Source organism: Condylura cristata, unplaced genomic scaffold (genome assembly GCF_000260355.1).
Source record: "Condylura cristata isolate star-nosed mole 26May11 unplaced genomic scaffold, ConCri1.0 scaffold00012, whole genome shotgun sequence".
NCBI lineage: Eukaryota > Metazoa > Chordata > Mammalia > Eulipotyphla > Talpidae > Condylura > Condylura cristata.
The window spans coordinates 19,475,305-19,498,399 of NW_004567113.1; the positions used below are offsets into that span (position 1 = coordinate 19,475,305).

The 23,095-nt window shown below is 36.7% G+C and overlaps 1 protein-coding gene across 1 annotated transcript in view; it reads right to left on the reverse strand.

Moving 5' to 3' along the window:
* Window positions 1–23,022, reverse strand: part of MTHFD2L (methylenetetrahydrofolate dehydrogenase (NADP+ dependent) 2-like) — a 95,396-nt gene extending 72,374 nt beyond the window's left edge. The window contains exons 1-3 of the mRNA XM_012723993.1: window positions 22,965–23,022; window positions 7,401–7,585; window positions 6,454–6,576 (exon numbers count right to left, since the gene is read on the reverse strand). Of these exons, the coding sequence (XP_012579447.1) occupies window positions 6,454–6,576; window positions 7,401–7,554 (277 nt within the window). The 5' untranslated portion in view covers window positions 7,555–7,585; window positions 22,965–23,022. The remainder of the gene's footprint in view (window positions 1–6,453; window positions 6,577–7,400; window positions 7,586–22,964) is intronic.
* Between the last annotated feature and the right edge of the window lie 73 nt (window positions 23,023–23,095).

Consider the following 23,095-nt stretch of genomic DNA (forward strand, 5'->3'; position numbering starts at 1 on the left):
ACTTAGAATTTCTGTGCTGGGGCAATGTTTTCTTAGATCATAAGAAACACAGAACATTAAAAAAAATTAGACTCAGAAAAATTAACCTTACACTCATCAAATCTTATGCTTTCTTTTTTAAAAATAATATAATAGTTTATTTTTACATCATTTTGTACATTTTTCTATCTCAGTTGTAATCCCCATGGTTTTCCCATCACCCATCACCCATGTGCCATCACCATAGTCCAATGCACTTCCCACCCCCCACTGTTTTTGAACCCATTCGCCACTCCACCCCTGTAAAATGCCTGTGGTATATAGTTGTTCATTATTATTATTATTTCCTTGCTTGGTCCTTTATACCCCTGCTATGAGTAATCTTATGCTATCTTTCTTTCTTTCTTTCTTTTTCTAAAGATTTATTTATTTGTACATATAGAACTGGGGTACAGGCCAGAGGCCCAGGGGCGGCGAGAGGCTTCACCAGAGACAGAGTGGGGAGCAGAACAGGCAGATCGACGAAGTACACTGCTGAGGGGAGCAGCGGGCGGGTCAGGAAAGGTCTGCTGCACCATGTGGATCTCCTCCGGGGCAGGCGGAGATGGAACTCATGCGGAAGTGGCTTAAGCTTCTTGGTGTGGCACATTAGCTTGCTGCGCCACCAGGGAGGGCCCCATCTTATGCTTTCTTAAAGACACTTCTAAGAAAGTGCACAAGCAAACCAAAGATTGGGAGAAAATATTTGCAAAACAGGCATTTGACAAAGAACTTAAATGCATATATATAAAGAATTTGCAACACTAGATCATTTTAAATAAATAATTCAGATTTTTAAATGAATTAAATATTTAAATAGACACTTTACAGAGGAGGGTAATCAAATGAGCAAAATGCATATGAGAAAAATCAGACAGAGCAGTGGTGCTTAATGGTGAGGCTGAAAGTTAGGGACAGGGATTCGGACCACAAGGCCATCTTCCTTTGATTTTCTATATTTTGGGAACTTCAATTTTTTCAAAACTTTATGGAATCATACACCTAAGATAGTTCATTTAAATGCATGAACTGAGAGCTAACATAAATTATTGATAAAATTTCACATAAAAATGAAATCTTGTAACTCACTGAAGTTTCAGGGTATATTATGTTAACTTTAAATACCTTAAAAGTAATATAGGGGCCCTCCCTGGTGGCACAGCAGGTTAAAGCACAGCACTAAGAAGCTAAAGCCACTTCAGCAGGAGTTCTATCCCCACCTTGGAGGTGATCCACATGGTGCCGCAGACCTCTCCTGACCCGCCCGCTGCTCCCCTCAGCAGTGTACCTCATCAGTCGGCCTGTTCTGCTCCCCACTCTGTCTCTGGTGAATCCTCTCACCATCCCTGCACCTCTGGTTTATACCCCAGTTCTGTATGCATAAATAAATAAATCTTTTTTTTTTAAAGTAATATCAATTGATGAAAGAAAAAATGATAATTACGTGACAACAGCATGCAGCACAACAGGTAAGCAATTACCAACTCTAGGTTAGGGGCAGACGAGTCATCACTGTCCCCTCTTTTAAGATTTCATAATAAGCTGTTGAGGTGGAGAAACAAAACTACATATTACCCTCAACATGCCAACCTGCTTTACTAACCTCTCTTTTTTCTTTTTTTCTCCCATAGCATATAAAATTCCAGTACACACACTTGCTTACCTAGTACTTTCATTTTTTATTGCCTACCTCTACGACTATTCCACAAGGGCAGAAACGCTCATCCTTGTTTTCACTTCTATGTTTTTAGCATAAAGAATAATGTCTGGGACAAAGGCATTGTGGAATGTACATATTGAGTAAGTGACTATAAGTGCTCTTGATTTATAGATAAACTCAAACAAAATTAGTGAGCAGATGGGGAACAGTAGAATAGACTACCATAACAAAAAGATGGCTTATCCTTCAGGAACCTCTGACTTCAACTTTTTAAAGCATAATGAAAAACCAAAGGTGGCTGTCACTGAAATCTTGGCTTGTCTGTGTCTCTGCATCTACATGAATAGGTGCCATTATTCTATCTGACAAACTCTAATGGAAAAGAGTCATGTTTGTTTGTTTTCCATTCCTTTTAGGACTTGAAAACTAGACATTTCAAGCAAAGTTTTATGCTAATAGTTTCAAGTTCACACTCTGAATGTGAACATAAAGCCCTTGAGAGTTCTTTTACTAGGTGGGTCTGTGGCACAATGGGTAGCACATTGGACTTCTGGTGACCAAAATTCACTTATTCACACAATGAATATATAATGTGTCTCTACCTCATGCCCAGTACTGTTTAGTGACTGAGGTAAATAAGTGAACCAAAAAAATGGAATAAATGCAAGACTAACCAAATGATTTGACTATTGCCTCTTAAGGAGTTAATTGTTTCCAAGAAGTAAATGAGAGATACTTTTCAATGAACAATACTAAGTTACACCCTCCAAGTTCCACATTATGGTTTCAAAGCAAAAAAATACTTACCAGGTTCCTATCACTTGCCCAATCTCATCAACGACTTGTTTCATCATTGTGGAGTAAGGGGAGGCAAAGGAATGGGAAGGAACTCTAATCATAGCATACTATTCCTCCCCCAAATTTGAGTATACAGTAAAGCAAGGAGGTGGAGTAGGAGGTGTTGTCTAGACTAGCCAGGAGTGATGGGCTCCCCACCCTTCTCTAGTACTTTCCCCTTATAGTCACAGAAACTCCCAGTACAACCCCAGGCAGAGTTACTTCACAGGCTACATTAAAATAATAATAAAAAAAATTTACTGAAGTTGGAACTGACACAAGCACACAAAGTTTGCTACCTTTGCCCTACATGATTCACTGGACTGATGTGACTGTTGCATGGAAATCCAAAAGCTTATTCTTCAAAGCTTTGTTAGTGACACCCTCATTTACTAAGGCGTTGGTTTCCTATGCACGAGATATACTGATTTCTATCAAATATACTGTACTGCATTCAAAGCATATATTCCATAGGGGAAAACACTCAGATAAGTATGTTATTCTAAATAAGCTCATTTAGCTCATGAGAAAGAGAGGCTGTGCTTGAGGGACTCCGCTTTCAAACTTCTTAGGGGTAATTAGTCCTCAGTTGTTTTATATTCTTAAAAAATATATGTATTTATTTATCTATCATTCATTCACTCATTCATACATTCATTCATTCATTTATATATGAGAACTGGGGGTGAGAGGATTCACCAGAGACAGTGGGAAGCAGAACGCTGAGGGGAGCAGTAGGCAAGACAGCTTTTTCTATTAACAAGCTATTATGTCCCAAATGAGCTGATAAAAGGTAATCTTCAATCCTATTTTTACAATGTTGAAAAATAATTCAACAAAGTATCAGAAAGCTAGATTATAAACTGTAAACATTGTATAAAGCGTTTATGTCCACAGCTGAACAGCATCTTCTAGAAGCAAGTATGGAGCAGTCACTACAATCACTAATGGAAGACACAAGCCATTTTTAGGCGCACAGTATGTTGAATATCTGTCTTTACTCTATTGTTATCATTTCGAAATTTTACCAAAAGGGAAATTATGAATAAAGACAGAAATGTCGGGGCCTTCCCTGGTGGCACAACAGGTTGAAGCCCTTCACTGCAAGCGAGACACGGCTGCTTCATTGCCAGTTCAAGCCCGGGTGGGAGCTGACCCACATGGCCCAGCAGACCTCTCCTGACCCACCCGCTGCTCCCCTCAACAGTGTACTTCATCAGTCCGTCTGTCCTGCTCCCTGATCTGTCCCTGGTGAATCCTGTCACCTCTCCTGCACCTCTCTCCCTGTACCCCAGTTCTGTATGCATAAATAAATAAATCTGATTTTAAAAAAAGATGGAAACGTCATGATTTAGCAGGAGAAAATCATTTAAAAAACCAGCCATATGAATGGAATCACAGAGACCAGACAGAAAATCACAGAAATAATCTGGTAGAAATAATGCTTTCATGCAGCAGGACCTAGTAGGTGAGTGTTTGAAAATATTATGCTTTATGGTTTTCAGAAACACTAATAATATAGGCTGATGAACAATAAGAAGATAGACTCTAGATTCAGACTTCCCGATTTGGGTCCTGGGCCCACGATCATTAGCAAGTTATATTGGGCAATTCATGTCGCCTCTCTGTGCTTTAGTCTTTTCTTCTGTAAAACGAGAAGCTAATTCCTCTCAAATGATTATTTTGGAGACTAAATAAAATCATCCATATAAAGGAATACCTGCCACAGGCAAGAACACCTTTCTCACTAGCGAGGGCTGGTACGGTGGTAAGAGCCCTAAGTTAACACTTGAAGGAAGTGGCATGAGGGACCCATTGGCTGCATTAACACCCAATATAATTACTCACCAACTCTGAGACCATGTGAGAAGTTATTAACCTGCCTGTGCTTCTAACAGTAATGTATATAATATAATATATAAATGTAATATATATAATATAATGTACATAATATAATATAATGTATATAATAATTGTTCCAACACTACAGTTTTACTATGAAAATATAATAAGTTCATAAATGTAAAGTTCCAGTGTGATATTTTGGTCAAATCCCAAAATAAATTGTAGCCACTGTTATTTTTTATCTTATCTAGCTTTTCAGCTTGATAAGAAATTTTTCTTTCTCTAGGCAGTATATTTGTTAGCTCCCTTTGGCTCTCAAAATGAGCACAGAACTCAGCAAGTTTAGTAAAAATAGATCACTAGTGCCATCTAGTGGATAGCTTCTAGCAAGGCATTCAAATGTGGCCCTTAAATTCAAATGTGAATATATTATTTCAGTACAATAAATTCTATAATATTTAAGACTAAAAGACTAAATTTAAAAGTAATTATCTGGAAATGTCTGACATGTTTTATATAACTGTTCTATTCACATAAGTACAAGTGGGAGAAATTTCAAAAAACATAAACGAAAAGAATATTGGCAAATACAATATAAACAAAAGGGTTTTTTGTGTTTTGTTTTTGCATTAGACTATTGGATTTAAGCACACTGCCCAAAATTTGGCTGAAGAATTGATGTTAAAAAGCCCCTGACTGTTTTCTAGCCCTCAATCCCCAGATATGAAATACGAATATTTTGTGTTGTTATCTGGTTCAAACATAGATAGCAAAGTGCCTTACCCCCTTGTCTCCCAGTGACAAACTCACATGAGATTTTACAAAGATGAATAAGTGAACAGGTAGAATTAACCTATGAAAGTGCAGCAAAAACAATGTGATGATGCCAGAAGCGAAATTGGATCTGAATAAAAGACCTGGAAATGATGAAAATAAAGCTAAGAGAACAGAGAGCTAGGACAGCAAGAAAAGGAGGTGAGAACTATGAATGTGGAAAACAAGATAAAATAGTTTCAGTATGATTCTAACTAAATATGACATGAAATAGGCAGCCTGGATATGGTGTCCTTTGACTAGATGTAGCTGTTGGCACTTAGTGATGGTGACCTGACAACATTAACTAGAAAGTGTTGGTGACAAAAACGACAGTAGTAGCCCAGAGTAAGTGACATCAGAACAAAAGTTCATACTCATGGAACTGTCCGCTATTTGAACACTGAAAGTACAGAAGACAAATGTTGGAAGTCAACTGAAACTTTGACCATTCATGGATTCACTAAGACATAGAAAAGAGATTTATTCCCTGCTGTAACTTACCTTGACATGTTTTTTTGTCAAGAAGTAAAACTCTAAATGAATTATTGAAGCTCAATAATTCTAATTTTTTCAGTACAACGTATTGTAAAAAAAAAAATAGTTTTACTATTTCTCAGTCCCCTGTACATATATAAATCTCAGTAAGAGCTTCTAAAGTTTTGAGAAAATATTTCAAAGGTCACAGAGCAATTTGTTGTTTTTCATCAGTTAAGTTCACATTGCCCAGTTTCATCATGCACAGACTAAATTTTTATGCCTCTGCATGGCTATGCAATGCAAGAACTGCATATCTTGCCAGTACTTATTAAAGTTTTTTTTTTATATAAATTCAGTCATTGTATGCATAAGTCATTGAGAAACTGCCACCTATTACATGCTAGTAAGTCAGTTACTGTATCAGCCTTCTGAGAATATTTTGGAAATCAACATCAGTGACATGACGTGATGTTAAAAGACACCCTTTCGGGCTCTCCCTGATGGCGCAATGTGTTAAAGCACTGCATTATGTAGCTCTCCAAAGCCACTGCAGCATGAGTTCGATCTCTTGTCAGGGAGCTGACCCACATAGCGCAGCAGACCTCTCTGATCTGCCCTCTGCCCCCCTCAGCAGTATATCTCAGTATATCCGTCTATTCTGCTCCCCGCTCTCTCTGGTGAATTATCTCACCCACCACATCTCTGGCCTGAACCTCAGTTCTGTAAACATAAATAAATAAATCTTTAAAAAAAAAAAGATACCCTTTCTCTTAGCCAGACATAAAGAAGAGCATCTGTACCTGGCAGAGGTAGCTGAACTAATATACCACTGACTCTTGAGTCCATGTTCAACTGATCGGTTATATCCAACAGTTCTTCTTGAGAAACATCGTTAGGTTTTAGAATGATCTCACTACAGATACCTGAAGGAAAAACACAGAAAGTCACTTGACTGACAAAGGTAGATTTTTCACAAACAGTAACATGCAGGGTATGACTGGTTTCCTGTGCTCCTGATCCACTGAAATGAAAGGCACCATCAGGAGGGATTTCTCAAATAGAGGCGGTGTTTTCGTGTGATTCGCATGCATTCTGTGAACCAGGCAGCAAATCGCACTTATTTGTGGCAGGTTATTGTTAGTAGATTTGAAGAGAGTAAAATCACTAAAAAAGATCACCACTAGCACCATTAGGCCAAGTTTGACAAACTGAACAAACCAGGTTTATCATATGACTAAAACAAGTTTAATAAAGACAACAACTTTAAATGTAAAGTGCTGGGGCCTTCCTGGTAGTACAGGGGTTAAGTCTCAGCTCTCTCAAGCTATCACCAGCCCTTGCAGTATGAGTCCCATCGCAGGCCAGGGAGCTGACCCACGTGGTGCAAGCAGACCTCTCCTGTCAGCCGCTGCTCCCCACAGCCTGTTCTGCTCCCCACTCTGTATCTGGTAAATCCTCTCACCCTTGTTCTAGTATACATAAAGAAATAAAATAAATATTAAAATAAAATATAAAAATGTAGTGTTCCTGTCACCATAGGATCTGAAATCGCACAGAATTATATCTCTAGAAAAAAATTGAAGAAAAAAGTGAAAGTAAATATAACTCACCAAGTAAACTTACAATATGCTATACTAACACATATATCCAAATGGCACATTTTTGACAATTATCATTCATAATGATCACACTCTGAAGTACAGTCAGAAAACATGACTTAGTGCCAGTTAGAACTAAATGTGCCCACCTACAGCAGAGGCAGCACTGATCTTCTTCCTGACATACGTATGGCTTGCTGGGTTATTACCCACTAAGATGATGCTGAGATGAGGTCTTCTGTTCCCCAGGGAAATCCATGATTCCACATCTCCCTGTATTTCCTTCTGGATTTGTCTGGCCATTTCAGTTCCTGAGATGATAATGGCATCATGCCTATAAAAAACAAGAGAATAAATGTAGCTCTACAAATGTAATAAATAATTTAACCTCATAAATGTAAGACACAAAAATAAACAAGCCAGTAATGATTCTCCGAGTGAGCAACCAAAATTCATTTTTGTCAAGTATACTTGATACCCATTCTTCAGGCTCATCAAAAAATTTCCTAATTTTGTGAAGGATATCAACTTTGATTTTTAATTTTACATTATAATTTATAATATTTATTGCTTGGTAACTTTTACATATATTTTAATCACACAAACCACCTACTCAAGTTGTGGGGAAGCCCTGCTGGTTTTTCAGGAAAGGCCATTTTTAGTTAAAAGCAGCACCTATCCTCAAAGGCCCACACCATGCTGCATATTAGTCTCATGATGCAAAAGTTAAGCCAATTCACGCTTAGTTGATGTATCCTGTACAGAATCCTAAAGTCTAGATCTAAGGGAAACAATGTCCCATGACCACAACTCCATGACCACAAATGCTGGTCTTGCCATGCTCATCATTTATTACGGTAGGGACCAGGTCAGCAAGCAGGTGGCTCACCTGCTTATTCCCACACCATGACATCATTGTTAATGGAAACACTTTAACAAAACATTGCTTCCTTGCAGATTATAAGTACTTACGGAGATAAGGAATGCTATATTTTGATAGGTGATATAAATCTATTTCCAGAACAACACAAAGAAATGCTTTCTGGAAAAGCTTTTCTATTCTCCATAATGTCAGCCTTAAAAGTTGTGTGTTATGTTGCTCTTACTGTGTTTCTATTTCTTAAGTATACTAGATAAAGTATCAGATGGTTCTTTCTTCCCGTTGCCATCCAATCAGTATTGAAAATTCTAAAGAAAGCATGATCTGTAGCATATAGTTATTATACCAAATGCTAAATTCAGATCAATGAATATGGTAAAGAAGATGAAAAGGAGGAGGAAGAAGGGCCAAGACAAAAAGAGAAGAGAAAAATCCAATAGCATTTAAACTTCTCCAGTTCCTGTGAATTTTGTTTTTTAAGGTGGCAGACATCAGGAATGTCAGCCAAAACACAAATTGAGAATTTTGTGCCCCTTCCACAGATGAGTAGAATCATCCTATAATTGTCTTTCACTTTCTGATTTATTTCACTTAACATAATTTCCTCAGGTTCCATCCATATTTTTGTAAAGGCATGATTTCATTTTTTTTAACAGTTGAGTAGTGTTCCATTGAGTGTATATACCACAATTTTCTTATCCAGCTGTTTATTGATGGACATTTAGGTGCATTCCATGTCTCAGCTGTTGTGTATGATGCTATGAATCATAGGTTCATAAATCTTGTCATATTAGTATTTATATATTCTTTGGCTAATACCTAGAAGTTGCATTTTTATTTGTAGTTTTCTAAGGAATCTCCCCACCATTTTGCTGTAAGGCTACCCTAATTTACACTCCCACCAATAGTAAACGAGTATTCCTTTTTTGTCACACCCTCACCCCAGTATTTGTTGTTTCCAGTCCTTTCAATATATGCTATTCTCACAGGTATAAGGTGGTATCTCATTGTGGTTTAGGATTTTATTTCCCTTATCATTGACAGTGGCAGCCTTTCATGACAAATCAAAACCACCATGTGGGATTCAGTTCAGGCTTGTAATGTTGGTTTAACATAAACATTTACCACCTTGACCAAAAGAAGAAAAGTCACATGATGATCTCAACAGATGCCAAGAAAGGACACTTGACAAAATACAACACCCCCTTATGATAAAAACTTTCAAAAAATCAGCAATAAGTGGAACATACCATAATATAATAAAGGTCATGTATGACACCACAACTAACATCAATGGTGAAAAACAAAAAGTGACTTCCCTAACGTCAGGAATAAGAAAATATGTTCACTCACACCACTTTTTTTTAACACAGTATTTGGAAGTCCTAGTCAGGGCAATTAGGCAAGAGTTCATTCTTATAGTAAAGGACAACCACTTGTATTTTAAAAAACTAACTACTAAATTCTGTTATATTTTATAGCTCTGAAGAACAATGCTGCCGCTGACCTGTTTCATTAGCTTATTTTCTTTTAAACACAATAATTTGTTCATAGGCTATTGTGAAACTGGCATCACTTAACCTAATCCAGGATAAGTAAGACCTCAACATCTCTGACAATGTCACAGATGACAATGGGATAAACCATTCCTGAGTTTTCAAAGAAGCAATCTATGTATAGATTAAATGTGACTACACCTTATATGTTGGGTTCGAGAGAGTTATTTAACATTATAGCACCAAAGTGCTAAGTCATCTTGATAATTATAGCCTGGCCTATTTGTTATAACACCCACAAAATACCACCAATTATGAATAGGGGCTTTGAGCATTTTGGGTAGCAGATGGCCCATCCCATTGGTTACTTCAGACACTACAAAGTACCAGCCCATTTGTGTGAACAAAAAAAAGATATGGATCGGGCCCTCCCAGGTGGCACAGCAAATTAAAGCACAGCACTAAGAAGCTAAAGCCACTTCAGCATGAGTTCGATCCCTGCCCCGGAGGTGACCCACATGGCACGGCAGACCTCTCCTGACCCACCTGCTGCTCCCCTCAGCAGTGTACTTCATCAGTTGACCTGTTCTGGTCCCCACTCTGTCTCTGGTGAATTCTCTCAGCACCCCTGCACCTCTGGCCTGTACCCCAGTTCTGTATGCCTAAATAAATAAATCTTTGATATATATATATATATATATATATATAAAAGGATCAATGAGGCAAGCTGGACGACCAATGGGAGAACATGTATATTTTCAGATGCTTGAAGAACTGGCACACATACACACTGACCAGTTCACAGAATGTACTAACAAATGATATTTTTAGCTGAAGTTCATTTTGTTAAACATAAGCAAGAATTCAAATGTTTAACTACAGAAGCATAGATCTCCTAAGAGTTCTCTCTTACTTGAATCTTTATCTGTACCATTTCATTCTCCACAATGTAGTCACTGATTTTCAAAATTTAATTTTGTAAGTTCCCTGGTTAAAATGTCTCACCACGGGCTCTCCCTAATGGTGCAATGGGTTAGGACCCAGCACTGCAAGCTGGAGGCAACTGCTTCAGTGCTAGTTAGATCCCCAGCTCCGAGGTGACCCACACAGCGCATCAGACCGCTCCTGACCCACCCACTGCTCCCCTCAGCAGTGTACTTCATCAATCCGCCTGTTCTGCTCCCCACTGTTTCTGGTGAATCCTCTCACCGCCCTTGTACCTCTGGCTTGCACCCCAGTTCTATATACATAATAAATCTTTAAAAAAAGAAAGAAGAGGGCCCTTCCTGGTGGCGCAGCAGGTTAAAGCACAGCACAAAGAAGCTTAAGCCACTTTTCGCATGAGTTCGATCCCAGCCTGCCCCAGAGGAGCTCCACAGGGCGTGGCAGACCCCTCCTGACCGGCCCACTGCTCCCCTCAGCAGTGTACTTCGTTGATCTGCCTGCTCTGCTCCCCACTCTGTCTCTGGTGAATCCTCTCACCCTCCGCCTTTCTGGCCTGTACCTCAGTTATGTATGAATAAATAAAATAAATCTTTAAAAAAAAAACAAGAGTTTTGACTAAAATACAAATTTCCTGCACCTTTAATGTCCCTGTATCAGCTCTCTTACATTCTTCCTTCTCTCTTTCCCCTCCAATCTGTTTCTCCAACCTGCTTCTCTTTTACTTACACAAATTTCTCAAGCTTCAGTTTGGTAGACATCCCAGAAAACATTCTCTGACCTCTTTATCCTGGGAACTATCTCTACTATAAGCTCTCATGCATCCTGCTCTTCCCTTTTCTCACGCATCCTGCTCTTCCCTTTCAGAGCAGCTTAAGTCCTTGTTGACGTAACTGCTACTAGCTTCTAAGCTGTGTAGGGCAGGAACTTTGTATTTGCTACAATCTATCATTAAAGCCTACCAGGAGTATTCTGCACAGCGTATGTATTTATTAAATATTTAAAGGCTGAGTAAAGAGCTAAATTGTTTAGTGTACTATAATTTGTTAGAATAATTGCGCAGCTACTAAAAATAGTAATTATAGAAACAGTAATATGTGAAAATATTCATCTTAGATATGTAAGGAATGAAATGAAAAATTGTACCTGCATAATTATAACTATTCAACTATTAATATGATTGAAGATTAAAAAGGTATATACAAATGGAGGGTGGGAAGTACACTGGACTATGGTGACCGCACATGGGCGATTTGGTGATGGGAAGCCCACAGGGATGGAAAAATGCACAAAATGATGTAAAAATAAACTATTATATATAAAAAAGGTATAAACAAAATAAAGCGGACAGGAATGTTCTAAATATCTTTCCGTCATGTTTCTTAAATGTTATTAAATCAGAATCTCTTGAATTATGTTGAAAGTGAACAAAATAGCTATAATACAGATGAGGAAAAAAGTGTTACAATTAGCAAAGTAATCATTGTTTAAGAAAAATACACATACTCATTGAAATCATCTAGGTATCTTTCCCCTATCCTAACCCTTAACTCTCTGCAGAGTTAAGCACATCCTGAAATTTGGGTTTATAATTCCACTATTTTCCTTTATCATTTCATCTAATACTTGTATCTTTAAAGATCAAAGACAAAATATATATATATATATATTGCATTATAATATAGATGTACCACACTGTATATTCATGCTATTTTATAACTATTATTTTATATTTCATAGCATTTTAAATCCTTGTATACATAATGTATGTAAGTATAAATGTATGTATATGTATAAACATATGTGTGTAAACACACAAACATATGTGTGTACACAAACATACTATTTCTCTAAGGGATGCACACAGAAATGGGATTGTTACATTACAGGATATGTGTAAGTATTCACTTTATGCTAACTTGTTTTCCAAAGTGGATGCCCTAGCCCACCAGCAGTAAATAAGTGTTCAGAACTCCCCTGCACTGCTGGTGGGAATGCAAACTAGTACAACCACTATGGAAAACTGTTTGGAGGTTCCTCAAACTGCTAAACATGGAGCTTCCTTCCGACCCAGCAATCCCACTCCTAGGTATCTACCCAAAAGACACAAAAATACTGATTGAAAAAGATACCTGCACCCCCATGTTTATTGCTGCTTTATTTACAATTGGAAAAACATGGAAGCAGCCCAAATGCCCAAAAGTAGATGACTGGATAAAAAAGAGGTGGTACATATATACAATGGAATATTACTCAGCAACCAAAAAAGAGAACCACATGTCTTTTGCAGCAACTTGGATGGAACTGGAAAAGATCATGCTTAGTGAGATAAGCCAGAAAGAGAAAGAAAAATACCGGATGGTTTCACTCATAGCAGGAGTATAATGTACCAGGTGGAAAATAACAAAAATAATGAACAACCATATACCAGAGACATTTTGTGGGGGTGGAGTGGGGAATGGGATCAAAAAACGGGGTGGGGGGAGGGAAATGCACGGGATTATGGTGATGGCACATGGGTGACTTGGTGATGGGAAACCCGCGAGGATTACAATTGAGATGGAAAAAAAAATGTACAAAATGATGTAAAAATAAACTTTTGTAATAAAAAAAATGTCACCAAGACAGAAAAAAAAAAAAAATAAGAGTTCAGAGCACTGCTCTACTATCTTTTTAAACTTCACCAATTAGATAGCATTGGCTTGCTTTCTTTTTGATCTTTAAAACCTTTTTTTATTTTGAAACAATTATAAATTTACAAGTTGCAAAAATTGTACAGAGAACTACCATGTATCTGTCAAGTCAATTTCTCTCAAAGGTAACATTTAATTATAATACAATAATACAAATACACAAAATTATTCAGATTTTAGCTTTACATGAATTAATGCGTATATGTAGATGTTTCTATGAATTTTAACACATGTAAAGGCATATTCAAATCACCACCACCACCACAATCAAGATATAAAAACTGAGCCCTCATCACAAAAATAATGCTCAAACTGTCCATTATAATCACAGTCACCCACCTACCACTCATATCCCTAAAGACTGGCAACTACAGTTCTGCCCTCATAATTTTTTAACTTCAGAAATATTAAATACATGGAATCATACAGTATGTAATCTATTGTCTATCTTTTCTTTCCACAGTATATACTCTTGAAATCCATACCAGTTGCTATATCAATAGCTTCTTCCTTTTTATTGCTGAGTAGTACTCCATGGTATGGATGAATCACAGTTCAACAATTCATCCATTAAGGACATTTAAGCTGTTTCCTGGTTTTGGCTATTATAAACAAAGCTGATATATTCAATTGTCCTTACAAGATTTTTTTTTTCTCTGGAATAAATGTCCAGAAGGGCCAGTGTTTTAATGTACATTTCCTTAATTAGAATTTGGACATCTTATAAATCTATTGACCATTTTAAGTTGCTTTTTTATGGAATATCTGTTCATCTCTTTGACCATTTTCCTAATGGATTATTATTCTGTGTCTAAATTGTAGTAGTAATTTATGCATTCTGAATACAAACCTTTTATCAGACATCTATGTCTTGTGTATCACCAGTACGTGGCTTGTCTTTCACTTATTTTATGGCTTCTTTTGATGAAAAAATTTTAATTCAAACTAAAATGCCACCATCTTTGCTTCCTGAGTTTGACTTTTGATGTCTTAAAAAAACACCACCATAGGGCCCTCCCTGGTGGCGCAGCACTGAGAATAATCTAAAGCCACTTCCGCATGAGTTCGATTCCCACCTGTCCCGGAGGTGATCACATGGTGTGGCAGACCTCTCCTGACCCGCCCGCTGCTCCCCTCAGCAGTGTACTTCGTCGATCTGCCTGTTCTGCTCCCCTCTCTGTCTCTGGTGAAGCCTCTCACCGCTCCTGAGCCTGTACCCCAGTTCTGTATGCACAAATAAATAAATCTTAAAAAAAAAAACAAAACAAAAAAAAAAACCACCATCTCTGACAAAGTTGTCACAGATCACAACCACAAACTTTTTGATGAGACAAAATAACTGAGAAATTGCCAGGAACTTTGAGATCCTCTATAGGCTAGACTTAAAAATCCCACAGTGGTTTATGACCACATTTTCTAAGCAGTGTTTTTGAACCACTGAATTAAAACCCCCTCACTCTCAAAGCAAAGCCCCTGCTCTAGTACTCCTAGTGGTGATCAACTACTATCAATATGAAGAAACTTTTAAAGCATATATGCTCCAAATACCGTGGGGCAAGTCATGTACAGTGACAAGATATATATAATCATCTACCAACTGAAGCATAAATTGCTAACAAAGTTAAAAAGTATAGTACACAAACTTTTTTTGTAACTGCACTCAGAACTAGTGTAATGAAGTTTATAAATACAAAAAAAAAAATTTTTACAGTAGCAGAACATAGTCTTCCCTGACCTTATCAGATTTTAGATATGTGTTTGAAATTACTTTGTAAATCAATATACAAGGTTTACAATTGATGATTTTGCTCAGAATCTGTTAGAAATATTAATCAACACGTTCAACAAACAGACCAGAGTTGGAAGGGATCCTCAGATTCAAAACTAATAGAGGATTTGTATTCTGTTCTAGTGAACATAAATCTGCATTTTATTCTATTCACACTACAGTAGAGCTGACCCTTAGTCCAATATGACTGCTGCTCTTAGAAGAGACATAGAAAGTCTCATGAAATCAGAGGGATGACACCACCTGAGGACAGAGACTGAGGTTGTACAGTTACAACCTGAGGAACACAGGTTCTTCAGTGTAACCAGCAGCTAGAAGAAAATGGCTCTACATCACCAATTTCAGGCTTTAGAATTTTTAGGATCAATTTCCATTGTTTGAAGTCAGTTAAGCTTATGGCCCTTTGTAGAGGGCTGATTGAGGAACTAGATACATCTAACGTCCCAACTTGTATTTCTTTTTGTGGGAAGAATCTTTTGAAGAAGATCCTCTTTTCATAAATTTATAACATAATGGAGTTATCATTGATAAAACCTGTAATTTTACTGAAAATAATATGGTCAAAAATTTTTTAATCATAAATAGGCTTAACTTAACTTTCAGGTATTTGCCAAAGAAAGGTACTGTGAAAGGAGACACCAAGACAGTACCCATGAAAATATTCAGCAGAAATAGCTTCATATTTCAATATTAGAAAAAATTAGAATTGAGACTATTTTCCATTCAGCACAGTTTGCTTGGAGCTTGCCAGGTTTTCTGGCATTTGCAAGAAAGTATTTTTGAAGCTAAAGAGACCATTTTCTAAAGAAATGTCACTTTCCAACTTTTAAGAAAGCTACAGTAAATTTTAAAATTAACTAAAAGATTTTATTGATAGTTTTTGTTTTTGGAAATGACTAACATCAAGGCATTAAAGGAAGCTATGGCTATGAAACAAATAAGTACATAAACATGTATCAAGAATTCTGCATGTGTTCAAAGCTAATATTCACATATTCAACATAAAAATTAAATATTAATAAAGTTAATATAAAATTTTACATTGTTTTACTGTAAAAGGATAGAATTATTAAAATGTAAGTCACATGCAAAATACATTATCCTCTTTAGTGTCCATTTTTACTCTAAAAATGCTTGAGGGTCAACAGTGCACTTCCTCTATCTGCCTACTCTGCTCCCTGCTCTCTCTGGTGAGTCCTCTCGCCCCCTGCACCTCTGGCCTGTATCTCAGTTCCCTATGCATGAATAAATAACTCTTTAAAAAAACATGCCTGAGGGCAAGCAGGCATTGGTTTGATAGAAAAGCAATAGTTCAAATAATTATAGTCATCTTGTAACTAATACATATCAAAATGCTGTCAATTTGAAGCCTTAATTCTTCATACAAAAGAGTCATCAATTGCTTAGGGTGATGTTTCCTAGAAAGGCAGAAATATTGTGAGCAACCCCCAAAGAAAGCAGGGCATGAATTGCTCCCTTTTAAATATTTTATTCTATCCACATCATTAAGTGGGAAATGAAGGGTTAAGTACTAGAGCTGCCTAATATAGTACAAATTCCTCAAAAGTCATTAGTTCTCATTGTCATTAGTTGCAGGTCATAATGCTAGATTTAGGTTGTACAACTCCAGTAACAGCTCTCAATGGTATGCAACTTCCTCATCTTTCTATATATAGTGAGAATCATCTCAGCTGACCTTCCATGAAAGGATTTGGTTAAGAGCTGATTGTCTGCCTGGCAGAAATGGTTCTCTTTCCTAATTTGTTCAGTAACAGATGGAGACATAAGCAGATAACCAAGAGTTAATATCAGAAAGCATTTAATGTTGTTTCCTTCAACTTGTTTGACAATATTTCAGGTAAATAAACTGTAACAATCCTACTCTATAATCAATCGCTCTAAATGAAGTATTTAATTAACCAAAACAAAATTAATACACAGAAGAAAAAAATCACTACTTCCCTTATGTATCAAAATATTCCTCCACAAGATATTAAGATAACAGTCTCAAGATCAACAATGTATGTAATTGTATGCTCAGCAGTCATATTCTATATACACCTAGGTTTTAATTGCATTAACTTTAATGAATGCAATAAACCTTTCTGATCTATAAAGATGAAAAAGGCCAATACCATTATTAGGACATCTATAAGTCCTAACATTGTTTAATTGTTTTGTTGCTTACATTACAACTTGGAGATTTTGAGTTTGAACAAACAGAAATGGAACCCAAGGGAACTTGAGCAACATGACACACAGAATAAAACCACACTAGTACTAAAAACCTTTTGAAGCACGCTTTTAAAATAAATTAAAACCTACTAATGTTACATTTATGGCCTTTTGGAAACCATGTCAATTCACTTGCTGAATATTCTACCTTATACCTCAAGGTAATTTTATCACAAATTCTAATTTTTAAACCAATAAAACATAAAACAAATTCTTTTATGAGCCTGGTATTCAATTTTTTTTAACTTATTAACTCTTCAGAACCCTAATGAGTGAATTGGAACATCAGTAACTACCAAAAAACACTGATTTTTTAACTAACTTTGCCACTACCTTTTTATGCTGAGCTTTGTATCACAAGAACCCTTAGGCCGTCTGTTGAGCTAAGAATCACCTTCCCAAAACAATATTTGAAAATGTTTGATAAAAAAACACAAAGTTTAAAAGGGAAACATTTTATTGAAAGTTAACAGTTTTAACAAAAATTAACAGAATCCAATCACAAAACCCTAGTAACTACTATAATATCATATTGAAGATTCTGTCTTCAGCTCTCTGCATCCTCTGTGATATTAAAACATCTGTGGTTTTTATTGGAAACATCATAAGCACTGATACCATCACTGATCTGTCTTCACAAATGAAAACAATGCTAAGTGTATAGTAAGTTAAAACCTCCCACCTCAGTTTGCAGACTCCCCGAATTCTACCCATCAGGTTCCAAGTCAAGGACACCCTAAATTGAGCGAATTGACAACATAATGTTTAATAAGCATGATATGAAAAATTAGCTTCTTGATTCAGAAAAACTCTGACTTGAAGTTTTTTCTAAAAGAAGACAGGCATGAAGCATGTCAACAATTATAATTCCTTATAAAGCAAAATGCTAGGGAGATTACATAAGTTTAAACTTTTGTCTTCATTATTCAATTACTGTGTTAATTTGGAAAAGTTATTTAATTTCTGTAAACCTGAATTTCCCAATCTGTTAAGTAGGAATAAGAAGGGTCTACTTTCCCTTCAGTTAATGTGAGCATTAAAGGATAAACTGCATGAAAATTTTCAGCAAAATGCCTAAGGCAAAGTAATTAATCACTGACTATTAATGATTTTTTTTAACACAACTAGTACTGAAATGCAAGCTATTCATAGTGAAGTTAGTCCAGCCAAAAGAGTGAAGGGAATATTTAAACTGTGAATTTAAATATTACTAATATGTATGTATATGAGTATATACACATTTAAGATTTACTGATCTTTGTGTAGCCTTTTGATTCCACATAAACTCATTTAATGAGAATAATTACAGAAACCTACAGAGGTCAGATGATTAAATAAACAAACTTGGTTGGTATGGTGTTGATGAGAACATGACCTGAATCTGAGAGTGTATTATTTCACATGCCCCAAGGACTGGACATTGAACAACAGCAAGGTGGTTAAATAAATTATGGCCAATTGACTTAATGTGATATGATGCAGTCAATAAAATATTAATAAAAACAATGGCAACATTAACAATGCTTATGGTGTAATATTAAGTAGAGCAGCTGGATAAGCCTTCTTGGATAATCACCATCCCTGAGTTCTCCTTTAATATTAATTTAGGTTTGGAGTATATGCCATTTAAAAAGATGATTTTTTTTTTGTCTTTTTGGTGTGTTTTTTCCTGATGCAATTGCACTTCCTGGTAGTAAATTTCATTTCCTACTAATCATAAATTTATCTCACTCACTGACAGTATGACACATTTCACTGAAGTTCCTACCTCTTTAAACCTCCTTCCATACTTAATCATCTCTAAGTCTAACAATTTTAAAACCCTCATATGGACTTCTATGAATTATATGACCATGGAAGATTATGATTTTTTTCTTCATTTTTATCATTTCTATCGAAGTATTAAAATGATAAGACTATGATTTCAAACATTTGCAAAACAAATATTATCATTAAACTGCTAAATTATTACTGAACCATGAAAAACAAGATGAAATTGTATCTTTTTTTATCTTCTATTGCAGATTTTTTATTTGGGGGACATTAGAACACATTTTCACAGAGCAGTTGGGACAGACATAAAACTAGGCTATAAGACCAGTAGTGAAGCATTTAGGTTCTAAATTTAAAATGATGTAAGAACTGTGTAGAATCAAATTTATTGCCATATAACTACTATATCTCCTTTTCACTAGACAGGTTAAAGCAGTAAGAGATATGAAAGCCACACCGCAGTATTTGCCTTTCTCTAGCGCGCCCCCCAAAAAAAAACTGCCTTTGCTAGTCCATGGGTCTAATTCTACCCATGCTCAAATCAAGTTTGTGGAAAATCAGCTTTAGAAATGGTGCTGCAAGGGGTTAGGACGCAGCACTGTAAGCTGGCCACAGCTGCTTCAGTGAGTTCAATATCCCGCCCCAGAGGTGATCCACATGGCGCAGCAGACCTGTCCTGCCTTGCCTGCCGCTCCCCTCAGCAGTGTACCTTGTCGATCTGCTTTTTCTGCTCTCCACTCTGTCTCTGGTGAAGCCTCTCACTGCCCTGCACCCCTGGCTTATACCCCAGTTCTGTATGAATAAATAAATGAATCTTTAAAAAAGGAAAAAAAAAAAAAAAGAAATGGCACTGACTGGCACCTGTGTCCTTCCAGCTTTAATCTTTCAAGAATAAATGTGGTTTTACATCAAATTGTCCTACTGCAGAGATAGAAGTCTGATTAACTACTACAGTGTAGAGTCTGGAGAAAAATTAACAACCTTACTAATAAAACTGCTTTTACATTATTAAATTCAACTACCCAAGATACAAGACATGAATATAACATAAATCAGTGTCTTTCATTAGCTAAAAAAATGTAGTTTTCAAATGTCATACTAGCTGCAAAAGATAGTCACTGTCAATGAAACTTAAAGGTGCAGCTTCCATAAAGAGCTTAAGCCAGAGCTTATAGGCTAGTACACAAAGTTTTATAAATAACATCAAGAAAAAAGAGAGAGAGAGAACATTGGAGATCTTGTCAAATTAATGACTTTAGGGATCCCTGGGCAACAGAATAAACATGGAACACACACTTTGGATATCCATTCAGTTCTTAAAAAATTGTACTACAGCAGGGTTTGAGGAAGTCCCTAATATAAGGTACCCACAAATTTCCTGAACATGGTATTAACTTACTGGGTTTGTAACTGCCCCCAAATAGGGCAGGTCACTGTCTGGCTCCATACACTGAAGAGCACTGGGCCAGAGGCTCAAGTGACTTTTAACTCAAGTGTTTATAACCCAAGGACACTTTGATTTGTAAGTTCCTCACCCAGCAAGGCAATAAAGGAAAAAAATCACTTTTTTTTTTTAACTTTTTTACTATTAGGTAATTTGCTTCAATAAATAAGTTATGGGTGTCCCTGGTGGCACAAGAGTTGCTAAAGCACAGCACTATGAAGCTATCAGCAGCCACTGTAGCACAAGTTCTATCCCCAGCCACGGAGCTGACCTACATGGTACAGCAGGCCTCTCCTGTCTCACCTGCTGCTCCCCTCAGCAGGGTATTTCTATCCATCTGCCTGTTCTGCTCCTCACTGTCTCTAATGAATCCTTTCACCCCTACCCCTACACTTCTGTCCTGAACCCCAGCTCTTGTATGCATAAATAAATAAGTGTCTTCCCAAAACTTTCAAATTTTGGTCAAATATTATTTCTTGAAATTCTACTTATTAACATAAAATTCCCCACCGAAAAAGGGATTTATATGTTCTAATATTATATGAATCTAATTAGTCAAAAATATGAAAAAAAAACTTTTTCCTTATGTTCCTTTTTATATAGCTCAGAAATAAATTTGTTCATTTAAAATAGTCGATGTAATTGGGGAGTTTAACAAACCCAAGGACAATTTTCAGCAACAATTAACACTTAAAGTGCAAATTTCAAGTCAATAGGTTGTGTCAGATTTAACCATATTCACTATGAAGAACAAGCAATGTGCTGTTCTACAGAAAAAAAGATGACTGAGGATGGGGATAAGTGGGGAGGCAGACAGTGGCGAACTCTGGAAGATGGAATCTCTTCTCTCTGCTGGTCCTAGAAGAGAAAAGAGACACCAATGAGCATCAACACACTGTCCGAATTCCTCCCCACCAGAGACCCAACAGTCCACAGGTGTGTCTCTCAATCTTACAGACAAGGTCACCTTTTCCCGTTTAGATGTGACATTCGTTGCCAACGGGATGTCAAAAACAGCACCTATCTGAAATTAATTGGCTCTGCATTTAAAAAATACAAGTTACAAAAGTATTGCTTATTTTTAAAGTTATATCTGCATCAACCCAGGCTGAGGGTAGCTGGGTTTAACATAATACTTCTTATTTATATTAAGAATAACTTTCAAACTTATTATATTCAATTATTCTAAACATTAAGAAGCCATTGAATATAATTTTTAAATGTCTGAATTATCCAGTAGTGTGTGTATTTGTGTGTGTGTGTGTGTGTGTGTGAGATGACTGAGCTGTAGTAACTATTGTGATTTCCTTTCCAAGTGCACAGTAATGGAAGGATAGGGACATGCAAAGCAAGACTTAGTTAGCATCTTGTTGATAAAGGGAAATTAATCAACTTGTAAAATTTGGAAAAGAATATCCCTCCTTAAACTTATTACATTCAATTATTCTAAAACATTAAGACACCATTAAATATAATTAGAAAAAATGTCTGAATTATTCAGGAATGTGTGTGATGCTTTGAAGTTAAAACCCCTTAACAAATGAAATCCAAAAAATAATCACCTAAACAGAATGGTTACAGGAGTTAATTCTTTCAATTCTGCAACACAAATAGAATTCTGTAGAATCTCCTTTTCCTAGATAGTGGAGTTGGTAACTCCAAACCAACTGGCAATCCTTTCAGACACCCAGAGAGCTCACTAAACCAGAACTCTTGAGTCACTGTTAATTCTCTCACGCATCTTGTTGAAGACTACACCTTGGACACGACCTCCTTAATTAAATCCTGTAGGAAACATTTTTATTTCAGACACTCAAGACTAAAGTTTAAATGTATGCATCAGTTAATCAATTTAAGTTAAATTAACAGTAGCCACGTTTTCCACATTACCGATCACCACTTTCTTCAGGAATCGTGCTACTGGGGATACAACAAACTACTAAGACACAAATCTCTGGCCATAAAAAAAAAAAAAGCAATATTAGCGCATTATGGAAAAGTCCAAAAGTCTAAAAACAGTGAATCTCGAAGATTCACTGGCTCTAGGTCAAGGGGATATATTTAAATTTGAGATTGCAACTTAGGCAAGGAGATGAAGGGTGGATTAAAGGCTCCTGAGGGAGTTAAAAATGTACTCGTTTGCATTCAATATAAGTACACATTGCTAGCTGGCAACAAGAGCTAAAGAAATACAGAAAGCGGAAGATGGAAGACTTCAATCTAGATCGAAAGACCTTTGGGAAGCAGCAGCACATAAGGGAAAAAAATGAAAAAAATCAAAATCAATGTCTGATTCTAGAATCGGAGTGGTAAAAGACCTCTCTATAACCCCCAGGGTTGGAATCACGAACTGAAACGACAGAAAACCATCAGGACAATGCCCACTCCTTTGTTTACGAAATACAAGAACCGAAACGAAAGGAAACGTGTACAACAAACCCACGGTGTGCTCCTACCGCACCTCCTGAGAACCTCAGAAGTCCTACATGACTGAAAAAAAAATGGAAGGTTCAGGCGCTGAATGAAGCCCAGCGGCGGGCCCGTCCGAGCGGCCGGGCTGGAGGTCACCGAGGGCCGCCCGCTCGGCCTGAA